General features: G+C 41.3%; 1 protein-coding gene across 1 annotated transcript; it reads left to right on the top strand.

The window, feature by feature from the left end:
* Positions 1 to 316: 316 nt before the first annotated feature.
* On the top strand, positions 317 to 27,429 carry fbrs (fibrosin). The gene is given in 19 exon segments (XM_025909995.1): positions 317 to 2,112; positions 5,142 to 5,309; positions 5,575 to 5,601; positions 7,418 to 7,447; positions 7,635 to 7,683; positions 9,332 to 9,517; positions 9,520 to 9,655; positions 9,769 to 9,977; positions 11,867 to 12,105; positions 12,195 to 12,239; positions 12,347 to 12,457; positions 14,056 to 14,121; positions 14,270 to 14,311; positions 14,723 to 14,794; positions 14,890 to 15,013; positions 16,794 to 16,874; positions 17,010 to 17,093; positions 21,580 to 21,796; positions 24,458 to 27,429. Coding segments are annotated over 19 exon segments (3,738 nt in total). The 5' UTR covers positions 317 to 1,809; the 3' UTR covers positions 26,007 to 27,429.
* The last annotated feature ends 528 nt before the right edge of the window (positions 27,430 to 27,957 follow it).

The following is a 27,957-nucleotide window of genomic DNA, read 5'->3' as shown; positions in this document are numbered from 1 at the left end:
TTCACAGCCTATGAATTTGGACACCCGCCATCACACCCTAAACTTCCTCTTCTTCCTAATCATACGAAACCCACGTGTTGCCATTTCCACCAATAGGAAAGAGGTGGCTATTTTTCCTTCTTTACTGTTTCCTTAGAAGACGCTTTTCTTTTCTTTATTTGCAAAAATGTTCTGTTGTGGACATTGAAAAAAATAATATATATTATAATTTGGCTTTTTAAAAATCTTCTGGGTGTGGAGCTTCTTTATGAAAACTAAAAACCTGACAGGACATCTCGGTCTCCATAGGGTGGCAGTAGCGGAGTAGCAGTACCAGCGGAGGTACCAATCAGCCTGCCTGATGACTGAGGAAGAAGAGCGGAGCACACAATGCACTGCACGGTTGACAAGGGTTGTGTCTCCCTGGTTTTCGCGATAAATCTCCAGTTCAGTACAAACTCTCGAAGAGGCAGCAGTGGAACCGACCTGTTTCTTTCTTTATAACCTACACACTGGATTTAGCGAGGGAAAAAAAGAATTCGGTGACCGGAAACGACGGCGATTGGTCAAGCTTCTCCTAAACATTGGATTACAGAGGCTGCATGAAGGAGCTGCCCAGCCCAACGGGGCTCGGCCGACACCCTCGTTTATGGAAATCGACCCCGAGGCTTTGATGCTTGGGCCTCGGTTTTTTCCCTTTATGATGGAGGTGGAACAACTCAACAGTTTTATGTGAAGGAGAGGGATATTATTTCGTGGATGATTCGTAGAATAAAAACCCGCTTCTGTATTCTTCCTGCTTCCTCTTAAAAAAAATTAGAGATAGTTGGTTGTTGCTAACAGCTGGATTGCCTAACGCTGACTAGCATCCATGCTAATGTTACGTCTTTCTTTTGATGCGACTCAGCCACCACTATCGGCCATCAACAACCCGACAGAAGGAGATTTTGCCCTCTTGGCTCCTGATTATTAGTTATATTCACACTCCACAGCCCGGCTCATCAGTGTTTACAGAAACGTTTTAAGAATAAAGTTGTATTCTTAGTTTGTCGGGCTTATATTATTATAAATTGAATTAGCCGCGTATAGGCTAACTGACGTTCGCTAACAGCAGCATTTACTATTTAAAGTAAAGCAGACAGCTCTTTTTATTCCTCGTGTAAGGCGTAAATTAGAGTAACTGTCAGTATTAAGACGTTCAGTTTCACAGTAATATGCAACGTCTCGTAATAGTCGTTATCAGGCCTGGCTAACTAGCTAATCAATTTGCTACTAATTTTGTCAGCGTGTGCAGAAATTAAGGAAATCGCAAACAGTTTGTTGATTTAATCTGTGCCGAAAACAGCATTATTTTCATTCTGTTACACCTGCGGAGGCAATCTGGCCCTGCTTTGGGTGTAACACAGCCAGACTTGTGTTTTATTGTTTACATGTTTACAACTTGTGTGGTTATCGCTTGGATTTCCTGCTAGCTAGCACGCTAGCTAACGTTAGCCGTCAACGAGACACAATCAGCGATGTCCTGACATTCGCGTTAATGTCGCCGATGTTTTGAATTCCCATGTGGATGTAAGTTTGTTTTCAGATTTCAGAAATGACACTAACATTTCGCCGAGAGAACGGCACTGATGCCAGCAGCACACTGCTGTCAGAGGACGGTAAATAATAGCCACTGGTTTCCATTAACGCCATTTTAACAGAGGTTCTCGGAGAGGGCCTGTGTGGTGGTGTTTTTATTCGCGGTTCGGTACCTTCCACCGGGCCGGGACTTGCATAAAAAGTGCCTTTGGGAGTCTCACCGAAGTTGCGAAAAGGAGGTGGCGTTTGAACATGGAGGGCCCGAGCCGAAACACCGGATTGAGGCAGAGCCGGCGATCCCGTTCCCAGCGCGACAGGGAGCGGCGGAGGAGGCGAGTGAATCTGGCCGAGGAGCGGGCCACATCCCTGTCCTCGGGCTCCGATCGGGAGGCATGTGGGACCAACAGCGTGCTGGGTCCCGGTGGGAGAGAGTGCCGACCAGGGTTTGGCAGACACAGGCCTCCACGCCGGAGGAAGAGAGAGTCTGTGTCCTGCGAGGAAGAAATCATTGATGGCTTCGCTATTGCGAGCTTCATCAGCTTGGAGGCTCTGGAGGTGATTGTCATAATTTGGTGTTTTTCACACCCCACTATCAGCTGTCATTCATATGTACTTTCAGCGTTAGTGTTCGGTGGGGATTTGGCACCCTCCTTTCCTCTAATTTATTAAATAATCACCATCCTCGTAGGTGGTTGCTTTAATTCTCATCTTAATTTAAATCATCCAAAGGTGTGAAGGGCTGCAGATTGAGCCCCTAAAGCGTGACAACAATCCACTCCCCAATCCTCTGATGGGTCCTGGAGAGGCCTCAATTATTCATGATCTAATTTTTAGAGGTGTTGATGAGCTGTAAAGTGGCCTTTTTAGATAAAGCAAGAACAAGAAATACATTAAGAAAAGATAGTTTACCTATTTTCTGAGTTTGTGTTGTCACAAAGATTTTCTTCAGACACTCAAGATTTAAAGTCAGGACGCATATCCATGTCAGTACCTCATATTGAATCCAGTTTTGATTCTAAAGGTCTTAAACCAGTAAATGCAGATAACACTGACTCTCTACCCCCAAGTCACCCCAAAATGCCCATTTTGAGAAGAACAGTCCCTGATATGTATTTGATGGGTTTTCTGGCTCAAAATTAGGCCTTTGTAGGGTGACTACATGCATAAGTGTGACAGATTCCCATATAGTCATAAAAAGTGTCTGTTTCCTGATTCTTCCCTATGTGATAAAAAGCATGTGCCAAAGCTAGATCAAGTTAAACCTAACTTACAAAAAACTGTACTGTTTTGATCCTTTGGTGGAAGACCAATTTTTTTATATGTAGCAAAAAAAGTACATATACATTTTACATTTAATTATTTACAAGATGTTGGCATGTGGTAATTTGTGGATAATCGCTGATAGTAGTTTATTCTGCCTTCGTGCCAATGCTGATGTCATTTGCGTGCGTCTTACATCTGCATCAGTTTGAGGAAGCAAATTATTTGCCAATAGGTCCCGCAGTAAAACTGCCCATTCACACACATACAGCCACACTGTTCTTCTAGGTAACTTCATTTTACAGTCAAATGGACCCATGAAGTATCTGAAACTGCTAACAGAGAAAAAAAGAAAGAGACCTGCCAAAATTTACTGCTCTATACCAATGAAATGTCGTGAGTCCCATTTGTTAAAAAAAAGAAGCCATATCCTGTCTGTAGTTTTTCTGTAAAACATTTTTAAAAAGGGACTTTTCCAAATTAGACCAACAGACTGTGTTAGTTTGCATGAATTTACCTGCAAGTCATGCTGAGTTTATTTGCCTTTTTAAGCGTAATCTAAGTAGTTTTGCTCAAAATGACCCCATGGAAGTGACTAATAACGATTGGTCCGTAGTTAAGGCACACAGTTTGTGTAACTTTACTAATCAACTAACTAATATGTTAGTTTTCTTTTTAATTTTGGCCATTGAAAACACAAATATATTTAAACTTGAATAAAAGTTGGGCCTAAATATAATATAAAATAAAACTCGTTAATGTTTTAAATGTGGGACATACAATGCTGTATGCCAGTCAAATGTTTAAAAAAAAAGAAAAAGATCTCAGGTATAAGGAAATGTATATTTAATGTGGCTCTTGGGTGAAGGAAAATCAGCATAAACTAAACTTTTATAAGTGGGGTTAATTTACTCCAGTTTAAAATGCATTTTTATTTTTCAAATAGCTGAAAATCACATACTGCATAGCCTTTGCGGTAAGCGTAGGTGAACCAGTCATGCTTATTTTTTGCAGTCACTCCTGAAAGACAAGAAATATCCTGCATATGCGTGTCATATCAGAGTTGTGCCTTCTGAAAAACGTGCCTTTGGTGGTGACTAACAGTGATCGGTCCGGATGTAGTTAAGGCAACGAGTCTGTGGGACCATACTTAACAGAAGTCTGCAGATTTTCCTGTATTTTAGGACTCATTATAAATGGTTATTTCTGTCAAACAAGATTGTAAAACATTTGTCAACTTAAAGCAAAATCAACATCAACTTTCAATGTAATTTGATTGATTTGCTCCATTGAACCTTTTCACCATGACTCTCTTTGACCTTTTATATTGTTTGTGACATTCCAGCAACTGGTTAAATTTATCAGCAGTTTTCTCAAAGAGTCATTTTTCCCTGTTTAAATAATTTTGTTGTTGTAATTTGTGAGGGCTGATACTTTCCAGCAGTTCGTCAAAGAAAGGCGACAAGGCTGAATAATGATTGTTTGTAGCGGAGATGCGTTACTTGTGTCACGGCTCCGCTGATTTTTCTTCTCACCGCTGGGGGTATATAAGTAGGGAAGATAAATGGCCAGGAAAATGGGAAACCATGTACACTCCTTACTGTAGATTTTTCTCAGAAAGGTAATGATTAAACTCTTGAGTAATTGTTTAGACTGTAAGTTGTTATATCAGTTTTATTTTTCCTCTATAGAGAAATTTTGGTTGCTCTTAAAGACACATTAAGTTTTAACCAGTTTAACAATTTGTTTCTTTTTCTCAAGCAATTTGGACATTTTTCTTCATTAAATGGTCCAAATATTTCAGTCAAATAAGGTTGTTACCTGTAGTTATTCCTCAAAGACTTATTGTGAGCCAAGAAAAATCTCATACATATTTATTTATTGCATATCAGAGTTTTTATTTACTCAAAATGTGCTGTCGAGGGGTGACTGCATACCTAAATATGATTGGGCCGCATGTAATAAAGAGGGGAAAAAAGTATTACCTTATATTTTTTGACCATTTGGTAAAACTCTGTATGAGTGAGCTGGACACCACAGGTAAAAGACGCCCTTTGAAAGGGAGGTCATGTACAATGCTTCAGTTAAATATATTGTCAAAACAAGCAATATAATTGAGTCCACACACAAACAGCTCCAGTAATATCCTCATGCTGGCTGTGGTTCATTACATCTTTTTTTTTTTCTCTATTTTTATGAACAGCAGAAATTAGGACTTTAATAAGCCTGTAGCTTGCCTTTGGGTCTTTGGCCTCAGGCTTACACATTAATGCTTATTTATCCACATTTAAATCCACATTTTTTTTTTTTCTCCTCCTTACCAGATGGACTGTTCTTTGAAGCCCAGTCAGCGAACTGATATGCTGGGAAGGAGGAACAAGGGGAAGAGAGGGCCGGAGGAGAACGGCGGAGGGCCGCTGTCAGAGCCGGAGGAAGGAGCCCCGCCCAGCAGCTGTTGGAATAATAGTAGAAATAAGAGAAGAAAGATAGAGGTGAAACTGACTTTACTACCATGTTAGATGTCACTGAGATAATTCCTAATCAAACACACCATGTTTATACTTCTGTAGTGGTAATCGCCTGTATATCCTGCTATTGAGAAAATGACCTTGTAAAACAGGTTCACATTCACGCTCTTGCACGAATTTTGACAACACCTATCGTTCAGGCAGTCCAGAGTGATTAATCACATCCGTGAAAGGTTTAGAGCTAACTGAAACTCACTGAAGCTTATTTTATTCCTTTTTTTCCCCCCAGGGGCAACCTTTGGAGACTGGCTATATTGTAAGTTTCTTTTCTGCTAATGTCCAGTGTTTCCCACACAGACTTTATTTGGGCATGCCTCGTTTACTAGACATGAAGCTCTACACAGTATAGCCTGCCATTACTTAAACTGCACATTTTTATTTCTTAGCGTATTTACAGTGTCATAATTATAACATTTATATAAATAATCCGACGTAACCTTTCTCCACTCTGTCCATGAGTGCACTGCTGTAAAGGAAAAGCCTGCGCTTTATTTAGAACACAGTACATATTAAATGTTATGAAAATATCCATTTTATCATTCATGACAAACATTATCCGTATGTCATAGACTTAAAAATCATATGCTCCACATGCTAATAAGGAAACAAAGTAATGTAAAATTTCTGAAACTATTACAATAATACTTGATGGAACAAATAGTGAAGTAAAAAATATAAACGTAAAAAGAAAAAAAAAAAAGTTGTAATCCATGTATTTCTGCTTGCATGCACACAGGCATACGTGGATGTGCAGACTGTGTGCACTGGTGTGTTGCAAAGCATGCCTGGCAGGTTTTAGTTTCCATTAGATTGATCTAATCTCTTCCTATTAAGATCAGTCTAAATAGTTGAACTTGTTAAAACTCAAACTTGAGATATAACTGGAGGCATTTCCCCTGAAAAAAAGGGTTTAGATTAATTGATGAGGACTACTAAAGTAGATATAAATCCCTTTGGGGTTGCATCGGGAAGGCCATTCAGTGTTAAAAACATGCAGAGCTACCTGCTCGGGGGGGGGGCCTTGTGAATAGGGGAGCAGCCAAAAATAGACTTGCACTGAGAGAATGGGATGATTGATTTACATGAGGACAATCCTGCTTGCTCTCATTTAAATCCCTCTGATGTCTAAATCATCATCTGTGACAGCCCCAACTCTAGCTCCTGTCCCTGTAATATGAGAAAGGCAGAAAGGACTTTAAATGCTTGTTGTTTTTTGGGGTTTTTTTTTTTTTTTTGGACACCTGTTATGATGTGACACTATAACAGAAATACAACAGGCAGAGCTGAAGATGCTAAGGGTGACCAGGATGGACAGGATTAGAAACGAGTATATCCGAGGGACAGCTCAGGTTGAGCAGTTTGGAAACCAAAGTTAGAGAGGTGAAGCTGAGGTGGTTTGGACATGTGCAGAGGAGGGATAGTGGATATACTAGACAAGAGCTGCTAGGCAGGAGGGAAAGAGGAAGAGCTCAGAGGAAGTTTATGTAAAGGAGGGGACATACACACAAAGGGTTGGTGTGACAGGAGGATTCAAGGGGTGGATGGAGGCAGATAATCTGCTGTGGCAACCCTTAACAGCAGCAGCCAAAACAAGAAGAATTGTCATTTAGAATGATTAGTGTCTTTATCCTGAGATAACAAGACTTTGGAGTTTGGCTTGAAAGTGAAGCTGGAGTCCATCTGTGGGATGAGAGGCAGTTTATTATCGCTCTGCTATTTATTATCATAACATGTGTATATAATCTAATTTATTTAAGAAAATGTGTGCTCCCCACAAATATGGTTTACTTTTCGAGTCATGTCACTGTGATTTTAAAAAGTTAATTTAAAAACATGGTAAATGAATTAGAAAATGTAAAACTGGGAACATGGTGGGAAATAAAACAAATGACTGTAAAATATGAGGAATCAAGGCAAAAAATAATAAGCAAAAGAATAGAAAAACCCCCACTAGGTTAATATTTTAAAATGTAATTCTGTGGGGAAACACTGATGAAGTTGGTTTACATTCATTGGCTGACGTATTCTAATAAAACATAAATGTTTTCTTCTGCCTTATTTTCCTCTTTCAGTGTGACACAGAGAGTGACACAGGAGACAAGGTGTGTGGTGTTCACCTATATTCTTATCAAGAGTTTCCATGTTTGGTTATGTTTGTGTAGATAAAATTATTATTATTAGAGGGATCCTAGCACAGTCATGTTCTCTTCGGTTGTAATCTTAAGAAATGTGTGTTAATTAAAATGGAGACTCATTCAAATAAAATCTTCCTCTTGTCTTCCCGTGTAGGCCTCCGACAATGACATGGATCCAGTGTTCACAGTCAGCACTAGGAAAGGTTTGAGAAATTTACTATTGCCATTTCTTTCCTGCTGCTTTACATTCAGGAAACGATGAACTGATGTGTCAGTCAGTGGGCTCCCACAGGGCTAAACTTAGATCTTAACAGAAAACGAGTTAAACAGGCTCAATTGTTTTCGTTCTTTTTGTTATTACACAAAGTGGAGCTGATTAAAATCTGCAGATAATGAAATGAGAGAATACAGACATGTGCTGCATAGATATATGGAAACATGAGGTGGAATGAAACGTTAGAAAATATTTTGGAGACCTGGAGAGGGTATAGAAGATGGTATCGTCACTGTCTGAGACTTCTTTTACTTTCCAGCAAAAGTATTGGTAGATTTAAAATAGAACCCACTGGCTTTTTGTTTCATTTACCTCAGTTTATTTTATTAAGATAATAAAATACCATCTTAAATACAAACTAAAGACGAAAAAGAGCCACTGCTACTATGCATTAAAAGGAGCTGCTTAAGGTCGTTTGAGTATCTGACTCAGATAACGCCTCCTAAATGAGGCGTTTTACGCATTCCTGCTGTGGAGGAGACCCAGAAAACGCCTTCTTATCCCCCACCAGAAGAGGTGGAGGAGGTGGCTGGGTGAGGAGGTCTGGGCCTGTCTTAGACTGTTAGACTGAGACTCTGATCCGGACCTGGAAAGGTGATATAAAATGAATGTATGGATAAACCCATCAATGGTTATTCAGTTTTGTTGAATGTATTTACTAATGTATTCACCAAAGGAACAATTCTAAAAACTATTATAAACATAAATTTGTATGCTTTGTAAACCTTTCAGAAGCTTAATGGTCCTGATCAGACTCCTCCACTCCCAGTATCACAATCACAGGTAGAAAGGGCTGTGTCCAAAGTCCTTCTAGAAACAAGTTCAGCCCTTCTGTACATTTATTTAGATGCCTTATTTAAATTAACTTTAATTTAAATGGTCATAAGGATATAATAAATTGCATTTCTGCAACCACTAGTAATCATTTTGTCATAACTTATACTTGCTGTTTAGTTTCATGACATGACTTATTTTGGCAGAGACACCATGCTAATTCTTGTTCTGGACAGGAATTAAAGAAAAGCCAAGAAAACGGTTTTGTTTTTAACCAGTTTTGTTAAATTAACTTGACTAAACTTGGACATAACAGTGTGCACCAACACAGCAAGCAGGACAAACGCCATCTCCCAAAGATGTTCCCATAAATGGCATAGAAATGTTAGAGACGCAGCAAAGATTTTTAATATATGACTGTTTAGTTTCAAACATTTACCCGCCTGTGGCAGACGGCTGATCATCTTTTTTTCTGCTGCATACTCAGATCCAGGTCCATGTTTTTATGGTTAATTGATTAGGTTATTAAAAACTGTGTACCACTCTGTCTTTGACTTCTAAGGAACATGAGGCTAAAACATTGAGATGGCAGTTAGTTTGCAGGAATTCATACTGACAGTGGAGGTGGGGGGAGTGTATTTAATCAGGTTGGAACATTTGCGTCCAAATTTTTTTAACTTTGGGTTTAATCACACTCAAGTTGTCAAGCCAGTTTTGGGTGTTCTGAGGGTGTTTTGCTTTGGAAGACCTTTGTCCTTCCTGTAGGAGTTGAGAAATTGCTGACTGGTTTTCTCGTCTCTCAGTTGTCGATCCCGCCCCTTCAAACATGGGCTCATCTGTGGGCAAAAGCTGCCCATCTCTGCCGGTGCGCTTTGGTGGCGTCTCACGGTTAATGGTGACTCCACGGGTCTCTGGCCTGGAGCGAAGTCAGGAGAAAAGCCTGGAGCCACACTTCCCTGAGCCGGTTTCTTCTTCTACCTCTTCCCCCTTCTTCCCTGGCCTGCCTTCCCACTCCCCGGTCACGGTGCCCCGGTCCAGCCCGGTCAACGGCAGCCGTCACAACAGCAGCCCCCGCTCTCCAAACCCAAGCCCTCTTTGCCTCCTCGAACTCAATCCATCTACAACAGGTATGAAACATACTGAAAACTGAAGCTCAATTTCTTCTTTCATCCCTCTGATGTCATCTTCTACAACTCTTTGGCTCAACTGTTGTGTTGTGTTTGTGTTTTCTCGGCGGCAGCAGCACCCCAGTCAAGCCTCAACCGTCTGCTTCATCTGTTGGGACTTCCTCATCTTCCATTCTTCCCCCAGCTCCTTCCGCCAGTGTTTCTCTGCCCTTCTCAAGGGGCTCAGGATCCTCAGGGCCTCTCCGACCCCCATCCCGAACCAACTCTGGAGCATTGTTCACATCCTCACCTGGCCTTCCTCCGCCTCCACCTCTGCTGCAAGGTACAGCTCACCCAACAGAAGCGGGTACAGCAAAACAGAAATGCTTAATTTCACTGCTGTTAGTCCGTTTCAGTTGTTTATGGGAATGTGATGACTAATGTGTTGCAAAAATAAACCAAACCCAGACTTCCCCAGGCGGTTGTCTGGGTTTGTCTGGGGTGTTGAGGAAGTTGTGTATTGATGAACTGAGATCGGGTCTCATAAGCACAGCATGTGTTGCATAAAGTAGAAGTTGCATGTAAGTATCACTTCAGTAGTTGTAACTCTTTTGTTCATGTATCTGTGAGATTAACTCTAGTTTGTGTTTCCCACACACATACCTGGTTTATTAACCTTTATGAGTATTTGGCAACCATTTTAGGATTTTTTTTTTTCTTTTTAAAATTCATCTGGCAAAAGGAAATCATGAGCAACCAGCTCTTATTTTGAAAGTTGAGCCATGCTTTCGTTCTCATGTTTTCAGCTTTGTTTATGGCCACTGTGTTGGTTGTGGTGCACACCAATTATCATTGTTCTCACAGCTCTGTAACCATTTATACAGACCTGACAGTCTTTTCCTAAACGATGGGTGTCACAACTGAGAGAAAACCTCAACTTCAGTACTGACACAGGAATAGAAGAAGTCAAAACAGGAAGCAGAATGATTAGAGGGTTTTTTTTTGTTTTGTTTTGTTTTTCCCCCCAAAGCTGTTGTTTCAGTATCTCCCCCTCTTATAATCTCTTCGAACTCCTGCCTTGATATAGAATTCAAATGACAGTAAAGACTGACCCACTTGCACACTTGTCTCAGCCTGGTAAAAATTAGCAGTATCATAACACCAAAGCCTGGTGCACGCCTGCATTTTTTTTTTTTTTTTTTTTTTTTTGTCTTGTCACTTTTGGTGTGCCCGACCATTCGTAAGGGCAACTACTGTTGCAGCTTTAATCAATATCTATTAGCTGCTTCCACAAAGAGGGACTCTGTGATATAAGTGCAAACCCTTGAGAAAACCTGGGCTGTAACAAGTGTTTATTTCCACCCATAGTTTTTATCAACAACCTTTATTTTTTTCCTCACATAATCAAGACAAATAACTAAATAAAAACTGAGGCGGGAGAACAAAAACTATGATGGCACAAAAACATGAAATGCAAGATATAAATGTTGCAGAGAGATGAGATCCAATCAGAAGTAATTTGCTTGTGTGGTAAGGTTAGACGTGTACATTTGAGCTGCCCTCAGGAAATCTTTTCAACTAGCGCCCATGCTCCCCGTTTCTCACGAAAACGCAACAAAATGACACATGGACACATTTTGTATTTGATGCTGAGGAAAATAAGACTTTGTAAACTCTATGGAGGAATTCTCACTGTTAAAAACACAGCAAACTTTTACACTTTATATAACTGAATAAACTTTATATTTAGTCTACTATAAGCTTATGACCTTTAGTCCACTGAAACTGAAGAAATTTAGTGTCTTAAATTCTGATTAATTTATATCTTGATGCACAAGCTCACGCAAAATACCCTTAAGAGTCAGCTACGTCGTAGGCTCTACATAGATTCAAGGCAGAAGATTAATAAGCTTGATGAGAACTTGAACTTGCAGATGACTGGTTGGTGTGCGTCTATGCTGAACTTGCAAGCAGCTACAGAGCAGAATAAGGGCTACCTGTGCCAGATGCAGTTGTGGTGGTGTAGTTAGAGTTCTTCTGCTAGATAAGATAATAAATGATGATGATAAACAAAATATTCACAGATCAGAAGATTTACCTCCACACATCCCTTTTAAACATTGTTTGAATTTCTGAACTTGACCGCCAGTGTAAACAGAATTTTATGTTCTTTAATTTATTTTCTTTGCTTTATCCCGTTACCCTCCACTAATTACTGCCTCGTTATTCCAGCAGAGCGTGAGGGCAGGCGCAGCGTCCCCGGGGCTGAAAATAACCCGGCGGGCCGCTCCACTCCAGGAGGCCCAGCAGCGCCGAGCTCCACGCAGGGCTCATCGAGCCGGACGTCTCAGAACCAGACGAGCATCCCGGCGATGGCGTTCCAGTTCCATCAGCACAACCACCAGCACCAACACACACACACGCACCAACACTTCACGCCCTTCCTGGCCCCAGCTACGGCGTCGCCGATGGTGAGAGAGACTCTGCTGTTTTACTCCTGTTTTAAACTCCACTGCAGCTGGAAATTGTTGACCCATCTCAACTGTTTTTGTCTTTTTAGTTCGATAAGTACCCAGGCAAAATGGATGGGCTGTACCGACACACTGTGAGTATCTGGGAATAGCTGTCAGGGCATGGAAACGGGAACTAAAACTGTAGGCGTATTTTGAAAGTTGTGTACCGGCCACTAAACTGTGTTTGTGTTTGTGTCAGATCTACCCAACGTACACGCCGCCCTCAGTGCAGGGTATTCAAATTCCTCCTCCTCCTCCTCCTCCTCCTCCTGGGCATTTCAGCTCATTGCAAGGGGCATTTCAGCCAAAGGTGAGGAAAACTCTCCTTGTGTCTTTGTGTTAGTGTGATTTTTGTCAGGCGACAACTCCCACGTCACTGTTTATTTGAGCTCCCTGCGATGACAATGTCACAGTGTCACAAGCACTAGAGGCATATTTGCCAACAATCCAGTTTTTCCAAGGTTTAAACAAGGAAGCTTATATTTTAAGCTTCCTCGTTTTGTTGTTTCTCCCAGAAACTCCAGCAATTTCGACCAGTAACCTATCACACTAAAGTTGGAATAACTATAATAAATGCATCTGTTTGCCTTAGGGCTCAGTCACACCAGTTCTAGAGGTCTGTGTGAGTGATCCCTTACTGTTTGGAGAGTAGCTTGAAAGCAAGTGCAAACAATTTGGCATCAACTGTACAATTTACAGGTGTCAGGTTTTTGGTGATTCACCCTCTTTTTGACCAGGATCACCCAGAAATCTCCAGCAACCACTGGCCAGATGCACATTTTTGCAGCCAGAGCGTCACCGATAGGTCCCTAGTGTGTGACTGAGTCCTTACGTGTTTTATTTGACAGAATTTGTTTGATAGAATTCAACACTTTCAGCGCAACCTGGGAACCCATAACCTGATTAAAATGGCACGTGTGCAGCTAACCTCTGCACAGGCAGAAGAGTTAGATACTGAATAAACTAGTTCACTGTTGACCCATATATGCAATGTGTTTGATGTGTGCCACGTCCCAGCAGGGAAACGGCAACTTCATCTCCCCATTTGAAACTGGTGGTGGTACAACCGCTAAAATGAATTGTAAATGGATGTTTTGTCATAGCGTAGAGGTGCAGGCAGATGATTTCCTGTAAAGCAAGAAATGTCAAATTTTTGTTATGAAGTAATTAAATTTAAGTGCCTTTGTTTTTGTTTTTAATAATTTTGATTGACATTTTGCTAATTTAGTCACTAAATGGCTGTGGATATCTTCTCCATGCACACAGACTAGCATTCCTGAAGCCTGTTTTTTGGTCATTTTCATCTGTCTACATGTAAATTATGTGTATTTGTTGCCTGTTGAGCTTAACGTGTTTTTTGCAACCATTGCCAAATGTTGATCGTGCACTTGGCAAATCTAAATCTTCATTTTATGAGAAGGAAACAACTTGAACCTTACCAAGGATGTCCAGGTGGTGTTAATGAAGTAAATCCAGTGCACTGTGAATTTGTCTCTCAGCCACTCAAACACTTTTGGTTTTGAACTATATTTAAAAAAAAAACACAAAAAAACCTAGATGTTGGAAAAAAAAAGAAAAAAGAAGAGTTGCAGCCAAATTTTCCACCAAATTAAGCAGGTCTCTGAGCTGAAAAGACAGACCAGACCAGAGCGCAAAAAAATATTCAATTAATGCCTAGAGGCTAGTCGAATGAGCAGCACTCATCTAACAGAATGGGTGCTTTAGTTAACTGTGACTTCCTAAGGCTCTTGCAGTGTCGCTTGGGTTTGACCTGGCTGCAATAGTTAGAGTAAAAATGCATTAATGGTAGCGCTAAGAAAGCAAAGAATAATGCCAGGTGCTTAATAGCTCAGTAGGCTGTGGCTCATGTGTTTGTGCTGTGTCAGTGATAGCCTCTTTGTCCCTCAGGGAACGGGTCCTGATATTCAACGATTTGGGGTTGTGCCTTCCCACCTGCAGCCCAAAGACCCCAGGGTAAGGACACTGCGCTTTACTCTCACGATGGCAAATTTACAGTATAGGCTAGGATGTGCTGCAGCACAGTCACTACAGCAGAAACTACTCCTGAGAAAGAGCAAGATGTGCAGATTAAAAGTGGTTTTACACTTCTCTTCTCTTGTAGCTTACTGAACACTTTGGGACATCAACATTGAAAATCACAAATGTAAGCAGAAACAGATGTTTTTGAATCCCTCTGCTCCTTTCAGTTCTTTAGCCTGCATCACTGTCTCACAGCTTCACGCACTCTTTGCACTAATCTCACTTGTAATCTTGACTGCTACTGGTCTATTTTCTGCTCTTGCACACTCGGTTAGATTTTTCAGACCTAGAAATTATGCTGTGTATGATGTATGCGGTTATTCTTTTCACCGCCTTTCCTTTTTTAAAAATATATACATAACCAAACTTGAGCTGGGCCCCAGATTTTAACTTTATCTCCTGCTGCAAAACCTCAACCTTGTATAGAGGTTAGAAAAGATATTCTTGAATTGCAGGATCTGCCTCTGTGTACAAAGGCTTTAAAGTTGTAGATTCAAGACTTGTAGAATAACACAGTGTTTTTTGTGCTGTGCAGAAACCAGGAAAATGGTGTGCTATGCATGTTCAGGTGGCCTACATGATCCACAACCATCAGAGAAAAGTAAAGGTGAGTGTCTCTTACTGACATCATGTGGGGAGAGATTTAATTGCCGCTATGCAAAAATGACAGTATGAGGTTTAACTCTTCTGCCCTTCATTCAGCTCATGCAGGCTGATCCTCACAAACTGGACTTCCGCAGTTTTTCTGGAGCTGGCGGACTGGGCCCACTGCCCTTACCTCCTGCTCATGACCTGACCAGACCTCCCAGTCTGTTCTCAGCTACAGGTGCATGCCTTTTAATGTTTTGGTGTCCCAGCTGGTAAAATGTAATATATTTATTTATGTCTGTGCACAGATTGTTGCTGTAAATAATGTGCAAGAAGACAAACAGGATTCAGGCTGTCAGTGTCTTTAAAATCTTAATTTTTTGTGGATTTAATGATTAACAAGTACAAATCTGTGCTTTAAACTAGAGTGTGAACATTGCATTTACACATCCAGGCTTCTTCAGTATCCACACAACTGAATTTCTCGTATTCTGCCAAGAAATTTAAAGCTACATCAGACTACATAAACAAAAAGTATAAATCCCAGCAGTCACATCCCTAAGTAAATACTGCTAATACTACAACTTGTTTGCTATTTCAGCTGTGTTGGTGTTTAATGGATTTGAAGCTAGTCAACAAAGTATGTGCAACATCTGCAAGTACTGCACTGGAATTGCACAAGATGGCAAAAAACACAAACAGTGGTGATAAGTCCAAGACAACGAACACTAGAGAGGAAAAAAAACAAATCAAGAAACGTCCCTCAAAAGATTTAAAATGAAAACAACAATCAAAGCTTGGTGCATTTAATTATTTAAAACGAATAAAGCAAAATTTACTAGTTTTCCTAGATAATATCAATGTTGTATTCCTTATTGATAATAAAATTATATTAACAGTATACCATACAAAATGTTAAATGAGTGACATCACTGTTTGCAACCAGAGCAGCAATCAAAAGTTTGTTGTTTTTTTGTTTTTTTTTAATTCAGTTTGGATTCAGTTTGAGAGGAGTTTCCTCTTTTTAGTTTAGTTTTTATTATTTTTTTAAGGTTTAGTTTTAGTTTTGTTTTTTGTAGTTGCGTTATTAGACTATGTCCACACTAGCCCGGATAGATTTGAAAACCGTCCACACTAGCGTTTTCACTCGTTTTCAGAGTTGTGCGTCCACATTGAAACGGCCGTAAACACTTACATTCCAGTCCTGCGCATGTGTGAAACACAAAAAGATTCGGCCTGCCTCATTTCTGTCTGCCGTTTATTTACTTTCCAGCTCGTTGAAACGTCGCGGCAAAAGGTCGAGGAAAAGCACCGAGTTTTTTAAATGGACTGACAATGAGGTGGAGTTGTTGCTCCGAGTAACACAAAAGTACAAAGTTGCAAAAGCGAGTGAGAGTTAAAGAATTTGAAGAAAAGCTATCTGTACAAACTGATATTAATCTTTAATAGGGCTGTCACAATTGAGCGCAAACAAAACAACTGCTGTATAATGCCCTCGGCTATCTTTGTTTAATTGGTCACATGACTGCATCACATGACTAAAATGCGCCATCGTTTTTGACAGTCTGCGTTTTCGAGTGTCCACACCGCGACGGGACAGCTCCGTTTTAAAATGTATGCGTTTTTGAGAGCGTTTTCAAAACGCTGCGTTTTTCCTTGGGGAAAACGCCGTCTCAGCGTGGACGGGAGGCCACGGAGAGAAAACGGTGCGTTTTTGTTTGAAAGCGCATTAGTGTGGACGTAGCCTTAGTAGTTGTTGCTTTAAATTTTATAACTGGGACCAAAAGAGTGAGCTTTAGGATGATGGTGGGAATTCTGTGGTCAGTTTAAGAATACCTCTTCAAACTTATCAGCGAATCAGGGCCAAAGATGTGATCGGTTTCTTCTGGTGTCTCTGATCACTGTTTGACTTTGTGTCTTTCTGTAGCTTTGCTGTTTGGTGTGCGAGTAGCATGTTGAGCTTGATTTGAATATTCTTGACATATTTTTTGTTTTGTTTTATTATCTCTTTCCCTCAGGTCCAGTCAATCCACCCTCGGCTCCTTTCATCTCTCCATCAGCGCCACACTCCTCTTTCCTCGCACCGACTCCACACTTGGGTAAAATCAGCTCAAACTTGAAAGATTTTTATTTTTAACTCATGATGAACAGTAACGTTTTTAATAAATGTTTAGTTGATGAAACCAGGATTTTAGCTTGTTGTTGTAAAACTGTTTAATGGTTGTTTGTTTTAGATCTGTATGGCCGATCTCCGTCCTTCACCCCGCTGGGAGCTCTGGGCTCTGGTGCGTTTGGAGGACTCGGGAGTCCAACACTGGGTCAGTTTTTCAGCATCTCTACGCCTGATGTGCAAAGCTTAAAGGATCAGTTCAGAGTCTTTAAAATCTACCTGAATGTAGCCCTCACATGTCACACGGATGTTGAAGGAGTTCCTGTGGGATTCTTAGTTCTTACTTCCAAATCAAAATTAAAGGTGTAAAAGTACCTCTGGTCCACAGTTTGGCTCAGTCCAGATAAAACTGGACCACAGCTCTGTGTCCTTGTAGTGTGGGAAAAGTGTTTGTTGAATGGTTCACACTTGGTTTAACAACATTTTCTCACGGCCCAATAGAAGCTGCCATTGTCTATGAGGGAAAATGGTCCTTTCAGGTCACGTTTCAGGTCATATTGAATAAAAAAGGAAGTCTATCCAGTCAGATCAACCTTAAAACCCCAACAAGACCAAAGGAGCATTTACTTTTAATTCTCTTAGCAAACTAAAACCCTAAAGCACATAAAGCTATTTGCTCATCGCACACCGTTTTCGAGAGCGTTTTCTTGGATTCCTTTGACGACATGTTGGCCTCTTAAATTAGTTCTTGAGCTAAACTGTTCTGAGCTGTGTTTTGGTCACTGTAATCGTTCCATTTCAACACACAGGCCATTAGGTGATCTCTTCCTAAAGGGTTCAAAATCCACCGTTTGTGCAAACCTCAAACAACACTCCAGCAGTCAGATGAATATAATGAAGTGGATGTCTTCTCCCTGGCTGTTGTGCAACAGGTGCTGTGCGCTGATAACCTGATGAAATTATCAGGAAGTATCTCAGCTCTGTGCCTCGACAGGGAAATGCTGCTTGGGGAAGCATGTAGAGGGGAAACTGCCAAATATCTGTTTGGCTATCTGAGACTACTGAAGATAAATTTGGAAATTCATGTGGATTTTGCCCCCTCGTGTTTTATAGTGTAGTCTCACATTTAATGGCTAATGTAGACAAGTGGGATAATTATAGTCAGCAGCAATTCAGCATATGTGTGACATGTGTGTTAAAACGGGTTTTTAAATATCCAAACTGATCCTTTAAGTCCTGCTTCAGTGTGTGAGCTCTCTTAATGGTGTGTGGAGTGTTTCCACCTGGGTGACTGAGTTTTTGGAGTCTGTGATGATTTAATTTAATTGCTAAAGAAACATCTTAATTGTTTAGTTTAAGGACAGACCAAAACTAGTCTTCACTCACGTAGTGCAGTGAGGGGCTGTCACGATACTTGATGTCAGCTAGAGCAAAAGGCAAAGTCTGGAAGTCTCCCGTTGAAGGATGTGAAGCACTATAGGACAATTGTAGTTTAAAAAAAAGTCACATCATTGCAATTCTATCAGTCACATTGATCTGTAATTTTGCTTAGAGCCTTTCAGGCTCAAAACTGGCCTGATGAGAGCCAACTGTAAATGAAAGCACGACCGGTCTGGATGCTGTTAATGCTGTTAGGTCTAATTTTATTATTCTAACCTTGTGCTATCAGAATATGGGAAAAAAATTCTAATGAAATTCTAACAAGCTTAACAAAATGGCTTAAATAAGTATTAAAATTATATAAAGATCAATAAAATGGAATACAATAAAACACAAATACCTGTATTATATATTATGGTAATAATAAACAAATCTGGAATCAGAATAAATACAATGAAGTAAAACCAGCACGGATTTAAACAAAAATATTAACTAATATTATAGTATAAACATAAAATATTAAAGTTACTTTTACTTTAAAGAACTGAGTGGGTTGGTTGTTTGTTTGTTTGTTTTTTTTAACCTTACTTACCAAATGTCTGTGTATTTTCTTATTTCTGACCGTTTGATTAAAAAAAAAAAAAAAGTATTTTATTCTGAAATAAATGAAACTCCAATTAAAAAAAACCCAAACATTTCTTTTATCCCAACAAATTAAACTTAATTATACTACTGTGTTCTTTTCCCTGTGTGTGTGTATATATATTTAAAAAAAAAAAAAACCCAAAAAACTGAGAACTACCCAAGATGCTTGGCATTTTCTTCTGAGGAAAATAACCGGCAGTATTATTATGTATTTATACATTTCTACATTTTTTTTTTTTTTATTTTTTTTATTTTTTTTTTAAATGGGCTTTAATTTGCTCAAGCCTAAATACTTTTGGTCAATCAAAGTCTAAAAATATCAGGTTAATGCCCAGACAAACAACTTAATAAAGACTCTTTGCTTTAACTACATGTGGCACGGTCGTGGTTGCGTGGTATGTGTGGCCAGTTTTAATTCAATTCAATTTTATTTATACAGCGCCAAATCACAACACCAGTCGCCCCAAGGCGCTTTATATTGTAAACTAGACCCTACAATAACTGACACTAGATCAGCTGTGCAGTGCTGACACTTCAGTCACATTTTGATTTTTGATTTTGAAATGTGACGTTATCGTGCCACCCCTTACTGCAACACGTAACATTAATTTAATCTTTAAATTGTAAAAACATCTGTCTGGGTGCGTTGGGGCGTTTACTGTGCTAGTGAGATGATGATGATGATGAGGAGGAGGAGGAGATGGTTTTGACTTGTTGATTTGCACAACTGCTGGTTCACTCTGATTGGAAGCTTCTCTTTATGTCATAATTGTGTTTTCATGCATATAAGCTTGCGTTTTCTAACCTGAGGTGGCCTCCCCTGCCTAAAGTTTTACTGATTGATTTGATCTGCAGCTGCTACTTCTTTTATATTTACATTTAACAGTCTATCTGCTCCTGTGGTGTGGGTGTTAGGCTAGCCGTTAGCTTCAGTAAAAACAGAAACTGAGGAGGTGGCTGATAAACATTCAGCATAGCCTGACACACTCATAAGAGAGATTTATGATGGTACCTGGTTACCTTCCCTGAAGCCAGTCGGTATAATTTGGGGAACTGAGCTCCTGTAACCCAGCCTCTCATTACTACTCTCTGTCAGTACAGCTTTGAGTGTTGGCCAGGTTTGAATTTTTAACACTCAAAGGTCACAGTTTGGTATTTAACTTAAATTTAGGCTCATTGTTGGTGCAAAAAGTAATGTATTTGGCCAAAATGTAAAGATTGTTAGTATACCCGAGGGGTTGTAAAGTCAGATAAATTAAGGTAAACTTTGAAGAAAGATCCATTTAGAGATGCCCTAAATTAAGTTGACTATTGCTTCAGAGATGCACAAACTTTTTTCAGCATCTGTTTTTGATTAAACTTTATTGTAAGCGTACAAACAGACTGTAGAGAGACACATGGTGACTGGCTGACTGACTCAACCCATATATTGTGTGGATTTGGCTGCAGGAAGGCCAATTAATATTACTGAACACTCTCATATCTATTAGATATTACCACATCTATTATTGAAGCTGTAGAAAATGTAAAAGGGAAAAAAAGCTTGCTGAGACTAGGTATATGACTAAGCTTTACATGTGCTACAGCTGAGTCACTGCCGACTTCTGGCTTCATACAAGATTGGAGAGGGAAAGTTCACACAACTTCCTCTAGTTTAAATCCTTCCTGTCCTGATTGCCCAAAGTGTACCGTCACGGTCCAGAGGAGGTGCAGGAGCCTTGTTCCCTCTCAGACAATGTGAATTAAAATAATTTTAAAAAAAATTTCTGGACATTTTATCCAATGAAACAAAACCTACCCTGGCTTTAAGTAAGAATTTAACTGAAAACCCATCTTATCAGCTTTAGATACCAGACTATTTGGATATTATTTGGTTGGTTTAGAGATTACATCCCCAGCCCTATGTTTTTACTTTCATTACTGGTAGAGGTTTTGGGATGTTAGCCAAAAGTTTAGAGTTTAAACCCTGAGCCGTCCTTTTGCTTCTGAGCAGGGTAAACTTGTCTTCGAGCTCGGGCCGAGGTGTTTGTTATCACCTGATGCTTTTCTCCCCTCTTAATGCTTTTCTTTCCTGTCTCATAGCACAGCTACAGCTCAGCAGTCACTGTCACAGAGACATGCTGTGCTGGGCTTTGTCACTGATATGCAAGTATAAGGTTGGATGCATTAATTTGGGTAACCAGAAAGTCAAGTCCACCATGAACGTATGGATTTCTGTCCAATTGGAAAACAATCAGGGTTTGTTGGGAGGTTGTCCCATCGTTTAGTTGTGTTTGATCAACTAGACAAAGCTGGGAGTGTTAATCAAAGTACCCAGTACTAAACTATATCAATTAAAGGGTTACAAGAGGTTTGATTGTTTAGCAAGGGTCAATTTCTTTTGAAGATTTCCTTTGTATGTGCTGCAGAAGAGGGTGTTGGAGGAAGTTAAGCGTTAAATAACTGGACTTGTTACTGAGAGGTGTTTTTACTGCTTTCAGTTTGAACTGCTACTTTCTAAAATAATATTAGATGCTAACAATAATACTTGGTGTAAAGCATGTGTTTTTACAACCAGTAGATTGTAGGACTAGTGTTATAAAATATTTAATGTGGAAGTCAAAGGTGAAGATTTGCCTTTACGTTAACCTGTAATGTTTTCTAACATCAAAAAAATGTTTCATTTGCAGCCGGCTCTGTCTTTGGTCCTAAAGACTCACCAGCCAGTGTAGTCGGGGGCTTGTCTACCCCAAACCATCATGATCCCTGGAACCGTCTCCACGGTGGCCCGCCTGGATTCTCCGCCGGACCCAGCTGGGCTAAAGGAGCGGATAAGAGGGATGAGAGGGAACGAGTGAAGGAAGGCGAGAGAAGAGACATCCCTCACATCAAGGATGAAAAGGACAGGTATGAAATTAAACTGGTTTTAAGTCAGTGTAGGTTCTAAGTCATCCAGGTCATGGGAATCTTAACTGCTTGAGTGAAGGCAGCTGGACTTCCCTGTGGCTTTATGAAGAGATTTTACCTCTCATCTCAGGGATTTCTTCACTTCTGACAGCTGATGGGGAGTCTCAGGTATTTGGTGCTTATTAGGGGTTGTCACCTTGGAGGTGGTCCTGAGAGTCTTTCATCCTTAAGTAAATTACCAGCCATCTACAAGTCTTGAGATCTATTCTTACATCATTTACTTGATGGCAAGGTTGGCTCGTCGTCTTCATGAAACTAAAAGTTCATTTGTCTTTAACTTAAGCCTTTAAGGCTAATTTATAAATAAAACAATACATTTTTTCTGTATTGTGTGGCATTATTTAGTGTTAATCTCCTCTCTGCAAATAGAATGCAAAAATAATCACTCTGGGCCAGACTAAAAGCATTTTATTCCACAATGAAGCATTACAAAGATTGGACCGCTGCTGGGCTTAACTGTGTTACCCCTGTTGGGTGTAGTAGTTAACCTTTGATGGTAAAGAGGCTGTAAAACTTGAGTTGGTTTAAAGTTGTTGACTTGCAGTAAGATGCCTCAGGGGGATCAATGCAGTGCAAGTACAAAAAGTTACGTCCCCTTCGTTTTCAAAGCTATCCACTGGGCACGATTGGATGGTGGGTCATATGTTGGACTTCCCTGTTCCATCGTGTCCTGCTTGTTTTGTTTGGCTTTCACTCACAAACCCAAACACGTGCCTATGACGTAAGATACAAATGCACAATTAAGTCTTTGACGATGGCTAAAAGATTCATTCATTCATTTTATTTTACATGCATGAATACAGTCATGTTGGAAACCCACAAATATTCGCCTCTAACAACCAACCAAACAACAAACAGTACAGCCGATACCTTGAGTCAAGTTACAGTTGCATATATTGACTTACCAGGAGATCCACAGAGGTTTAACACATTTCCATGCTGCCTTTATTTAAACTACTTTTTAAAAAGAATATGTGTGCTTGACCGTGAGTCGTTGCAGGCCAGCCAGCAGCAGGCACAGAAGGGAACAGAGAGGAAAAGCTTTTATTGAGTGTGTGAATTTACTAAATTACTGAACATGTTTGAGCTTGCATTAAGACCACAGACAGACAGCTGTTTATACAGCGGTGAACACAGCGCCCCTTAACTGTTGAGGTTGTGGGAAGGGAGTCTCTCTTATTGTGTTAGACAAGTTATTTACCTCGAGAAAAGTGTAAACCATTACCAGCAGGTGCAGGGGAAGGAAATAATTATTGATCACCTGCTGAATTTGTAAGTTTGCTCACTCATAAAGAAATAAGCAGCCTCTAATTTTTATGATTGTTTCATTTTAGTGGAGAGAGACAGAAACTTGACCAAAACTCCAGAAAAAACACACTACATAAAAATTAAAAATTGACTTGCATGTCATTGAGTGAAAAAAATATTTGATCTCCAACTACCCAGGCAAAATTCTGGCTCACATAGATTGTAATCCCAGTCAATCGATTACAGATACTCCTGCCCTCATCTTGTTATGTATAAAGCACACGTGTCCACATGTTCAATTTCTTCCATTCCACTATTTGGTAAGAAAATAGTGCTGTCAAGGGATGTCAGGGAAAGATTGTAGTCCTGCAAGAAGCTTGGTGGGAAGGTGGAAACTGTTGGTGCGATTATTCAGAAATAGAAACATAAAATATGTTTGCAACCCAAAACTGCACGGGAGGAGCTTGTTAATGCTCTGAAAGCAGTTGGGACCAGTCGGCAAGAACACCATTGGTAACACACTACACCATGACCCAAAAAGCACCATCCCCATAGTTGAGCACGGAGGTGGAAACGTTATGCTTTGGGGCTGTTTTTTCTGCTAAGGGTATGCGACGATTTCAGCTCACTTAGTGGCCAATGATTGGACCCGTGTACTGTAAAATCTTGGACGAGAACCTCCTTCCCTCAGCTAGAAGACTGAAAATGGGTTTTCCGGAATGACAATGGCCCAAAACGTACCACCAAGGCAGCCAAAGAAGCACATTAAGGTCATGGAGTGGCCTAGCCAGTCTCCAGACCTCAGTCTTACAGAAAAACTGTGGAGGGAGTAGAAGCTTCAGGCAGCAGCCAAGACACCTATTGGATTCAGAGTTTCTGTAAAGAGCAGTGGTCCAAAATTCCTCTTGAGATGTGTGCAGACCTGGTGACAAACTACAAGAAACACCACTGTGCATGGCAACAAGGGTTTCTTCACCAAGCACTAAGTCGTGTTTTGCTTGAGGATTAAATGCTTATTTCACAATCTATAACTTCTGTTGAATGCGTATTTTCTGGACTTTTTTCCGATCTTGTGTCTCCCTCCACTAGAATAAAAGTATCAAAAAATTAGAGACAGTTCATTTCTTTCAAAGTGAGCAAACTTGCTGCAGTGTAACGTTCACAGAACTGGAAACTGAATGAAATTGTAATCTATGTGGAAAACTGGTGTGGCAGGTATTAAGCTCTACTGCTTCAGGCCTCCAGTTTTAATATTAAAAATACAAATATCGGGAGCTTGAATGTTGTTTAAATATCTTCCAGCTGCTTAAAAATCTAGCATGCCCTGAACTTTGTATGCTTTTTGTTTTGCAGAGACAACATGCTGTACGGCCGACCTGTGAGGATATCTCCGGTCGGTCCTTCCTATAAGCCCCGCAGCAGCACCCCAGTCTCACACATCAATGGCCACAGCAGCACCCTGGGGGGGACCATTGGACCTATTGAGGACCTGACACGCAGCTTAAATAGAGACCGAGACCGTGATAGAGACAGAGATGTGGAGAAGAGACCAGTGCTGTCTGCATCTTCAAGGGGGCCTCCTCTTGGATCTTCTTCTTTAGTAGCAGACAGGGACAGGCCGCGGTCTTCCTCATCTTCTGTGCTCACTCCTCCCCCACCTTCTAACCGCTCAGCCCAATCTCCCTTGGACCTGTACCCCCGCTCAGTGGCTCCCACACCGCACAACTCCCACAATGAGCCCTCGCACTCCCAAAGAGACGGTAGCCTTCCCTCTTCCTCCTCTGCTTCCTCTTCTGTTTCTTCATTGTCTCAGACCAAGAAGCCTGATCGGACCTCGACGCCCCAGTCCAAACCTTCCATGCAAATTCAAGTGAAACAGGAGCGGAAGGAGGAGCCAGAGCCCATCCCCATCTCCCACCATCCCCTAGCACCCAGCCACAGCTTTGACCGCCCCAACAGCCATCCTCACCACCCCAGTTCTGGCACCCCTTCTTCTTCCTCTTTATCTCTGACTCCTACTCCAGGTGTCCCTCTCCCACCACCTACTCCAAACCCACCTTCGCACCAACCGATGTCCCTGCTGGAACGCACAAGAACCATTGAAGCATATCTGGGGGGCGCAGTGGGTCCTGGAGGGTTGGTAGTCGGTCCTGGTGGCGAACGTTTTCCCCACGGTCCACCTCAAGGACCATCGCAGGGAGCACATAGCTTCACTTGGGACCCGTGGAGGGAGCAGCAACATCAGCATCGTAGGGAGGCTTTAGCATTTCGGCCAGACCATCACCTAGCCCTGCGACCTGAACATCACCTGGCTCAGCTGATCCGGCATCAGCGCTTTCTTGAGGCAGAAAGGGCCGCTGTAGCCGCGGCAGTGGCGCCCCACCCACAGCCTTCTACCTCTAATGCCTCCTCCTCTGCTGTTCGCCCCGACTTCAGCCTCATGGCGCATCCCTTCGATCGCCATCCTCAGCTCGGACCCCCAGGAGGTGGGCTGATGGACGAGGAGCAGCGGATCCAGATCTTGAGGGAAGACTATCGTAATTTAATGCACCTGCACCTCCCTCCTGGCTCTCACCTGTCCAGCCCCTCTCACGCTGCTACTGCTCCTCACCTGGATCAGCTTCACCCTCTCGCCCACCCTCTCCCTCCGGGAGCTTCTGGTGCTCACCAGCACCACCCGGGATTCTACTCCCGCCTCACCCCGCTCATCCCACCCCACATGGCCAACGGTATCCTGGCAAAGACCACGGCGGGCTTGGTGGGACCTCTTCAGGTGGGGGCGCCGCCTCCGCTCATTCCGTCCGTCACCAATCGGTCGGCCACACCCCCCCGCAGCTCTAGACTTGCAGGTCCAGGTGAGCTGGCAATGTACAGCGCCCACAAAGACGCAGAATCCAGATAGTACAGGGACAACACTGGAGGAGATTAAGGGAAATGTCAGGATCACTGTGCTGCTCTCAACCTGCCCCTTTTCCTCTTGCAGACTACTAAACCCCGACCTTCCAATTACACAACCAAACCACCCCTGCACCCCTCCAAACAATGTTTAAAAAAAACAAAAAAGGAAGGAGGTGATGGTAGGAAGGGGGAAAAGCAAGGCATGGAATAAGCCCAATGGTTCTATCAGTGCAATTTAAAGGTACATGGTTTCTGTGCATCCTTGGTGTATTTTTATTTTATACTGAAAGTTTTCAGAAGAGGCAGAGGACAGCTTTTTCATTTGTCAGGTGAATTATTTTCCATGCTTTTTTTTTTTTTTTTTTTTTTTTTTTTTTTTTTTTTAAAGCAAGCCTTTTCCACGTGGATTTGGAAACAACTTCCAGAGGGGATGAATGTCCAGGGGTTTGTTTGTCCACGGCTTGGTTAATTTATGGGATACTTGAGCTCTCCGCTACATGTATCAACCCTGCTTTTAGGTGTTGTGGGTGAGGGTTTATTTTGGAAATACAGTGGTCCTCTCTTCTGTTTTTGTCGGTGTGTCACTGCACAAAGACAGATTACCGATGAGACCATTTCACGAAGATCATTCAGCATCGTACCTCAGTTTTCTGCTTTACCCCCCAAAAAATCCAACTTCAAACCCCTCAGCTTCAATTTTGACTTTTTTTTCTTTTTTTTTTCGACTTTTTTGTTTTTCTTTGTTGGTTTTCAAAGGATGAATGGCGAAATGAACTGTGCTACACTGTGAACACAGTGTCTTTAGAGCTTCCTGTAAGTGTTTCCCAGTCTCCTCTTGAATATACGAGCAGGACCAGATTATAGTAGTCTAGAGAAATTGCCTTTGTAATTATTATTCTTAACATTAATTATCTTCTATAATAATAAATATATTCACTGTTATGTTATTTGTCATTGTTTTGGGTATCAACCAGTACTCTGTCCCCGGGTAGTAATGTTTCAAATCATGCAGAAAGGCCTGCTTCACAGAAAACTCTTCAGTGCTTGTGAACATTAAAGCCGCATCCATCACAACCTCTGGCCTCTTCAAGGATCTCATCTGTGACTATAATGCTAAGAGAGAGAGAGGTTTGCCTGTGTGTCTCACTGGTTGTGTGTGTTATATCCATTTGGGAGTATGGGAGCCTTGTACATTGAACTGTCGAGTTGTTTCTTCAACAAAAGTAAGTTATATACACGGATAAGTGGGACGTGTGCTGAAGAACTGAAAAGGAAAAAAAACATATAAGGACTGTCAAAAGACAACTAGCAGTGGGTATCCTGAGAGGGAAAAGACTGGGTCGATTATTTTAATATGACCGTTTTATACCTTTCGAACCCCTCCCCTAGAGACCACAAAGAATAATTATTAAATGAATTGTTGTTTACACTGTTGTGTGCGTCTTTTGTCCTGAATCTTTACATACACCTGCTGTACACTTCGTTAGGTAGGAACCACCTCGCCCCCTTTTACCTTCAGAACTGCTTCTTTGTGGCAAAGGTTAATCGAGATAACTATTCCCCTCACCATTACACCCCCACCAGCAGGTGAACAGCAAGACAGCATGGCTCCGTGCTTTTGTTTTCATGCCAAATTCTGATCCCACCATCTGAATGTTGCAGCAGAAGTTCAGATATTTTTCTGACGTCCAATTTTGGTGAGCCTATGTGAACTGTAACCCGTTTCCTGTTGATAACTGACACTAGTGCCACCTGGTGTGGTCTTCTGCTGCTGTAGCCCATCTCCTTCAAGGTTTAATGTGTTATGCGTACCTTGGTTGCAATGTGTGGTTGTTTGAGTTACCGTTGCCTTTCTATCAGTTTAAAGCAGTCTGCCATCAATAAGGCATTTTGACCCAGAGAACTGCTGCTCAGTGCAGCTCTTCATGGTTTACAGTGAATGGTCTAAAGGGATG

This window comes from Oreochromis niloticus, linkage group LG8, assembly GCF_001858045.2.
Source record: "Oreochromis niloticus isolate F11D_XX linkage group LG8, O_niloticus_UMD_NMBU, whole genome shotgun sequence".
NCBI classification, from domain to species: Eukaryota; Metazoa; Chordata; class Actinopteri; order Cichliformes; family Cichlidae; genus Oreochromis; species Oreochromis niloticus.
The sequence above is the reverse complement of the archived record's forward strand: the minus strand, read 5'-3'. Positions and strand labels throughout refer to the sequence as shown.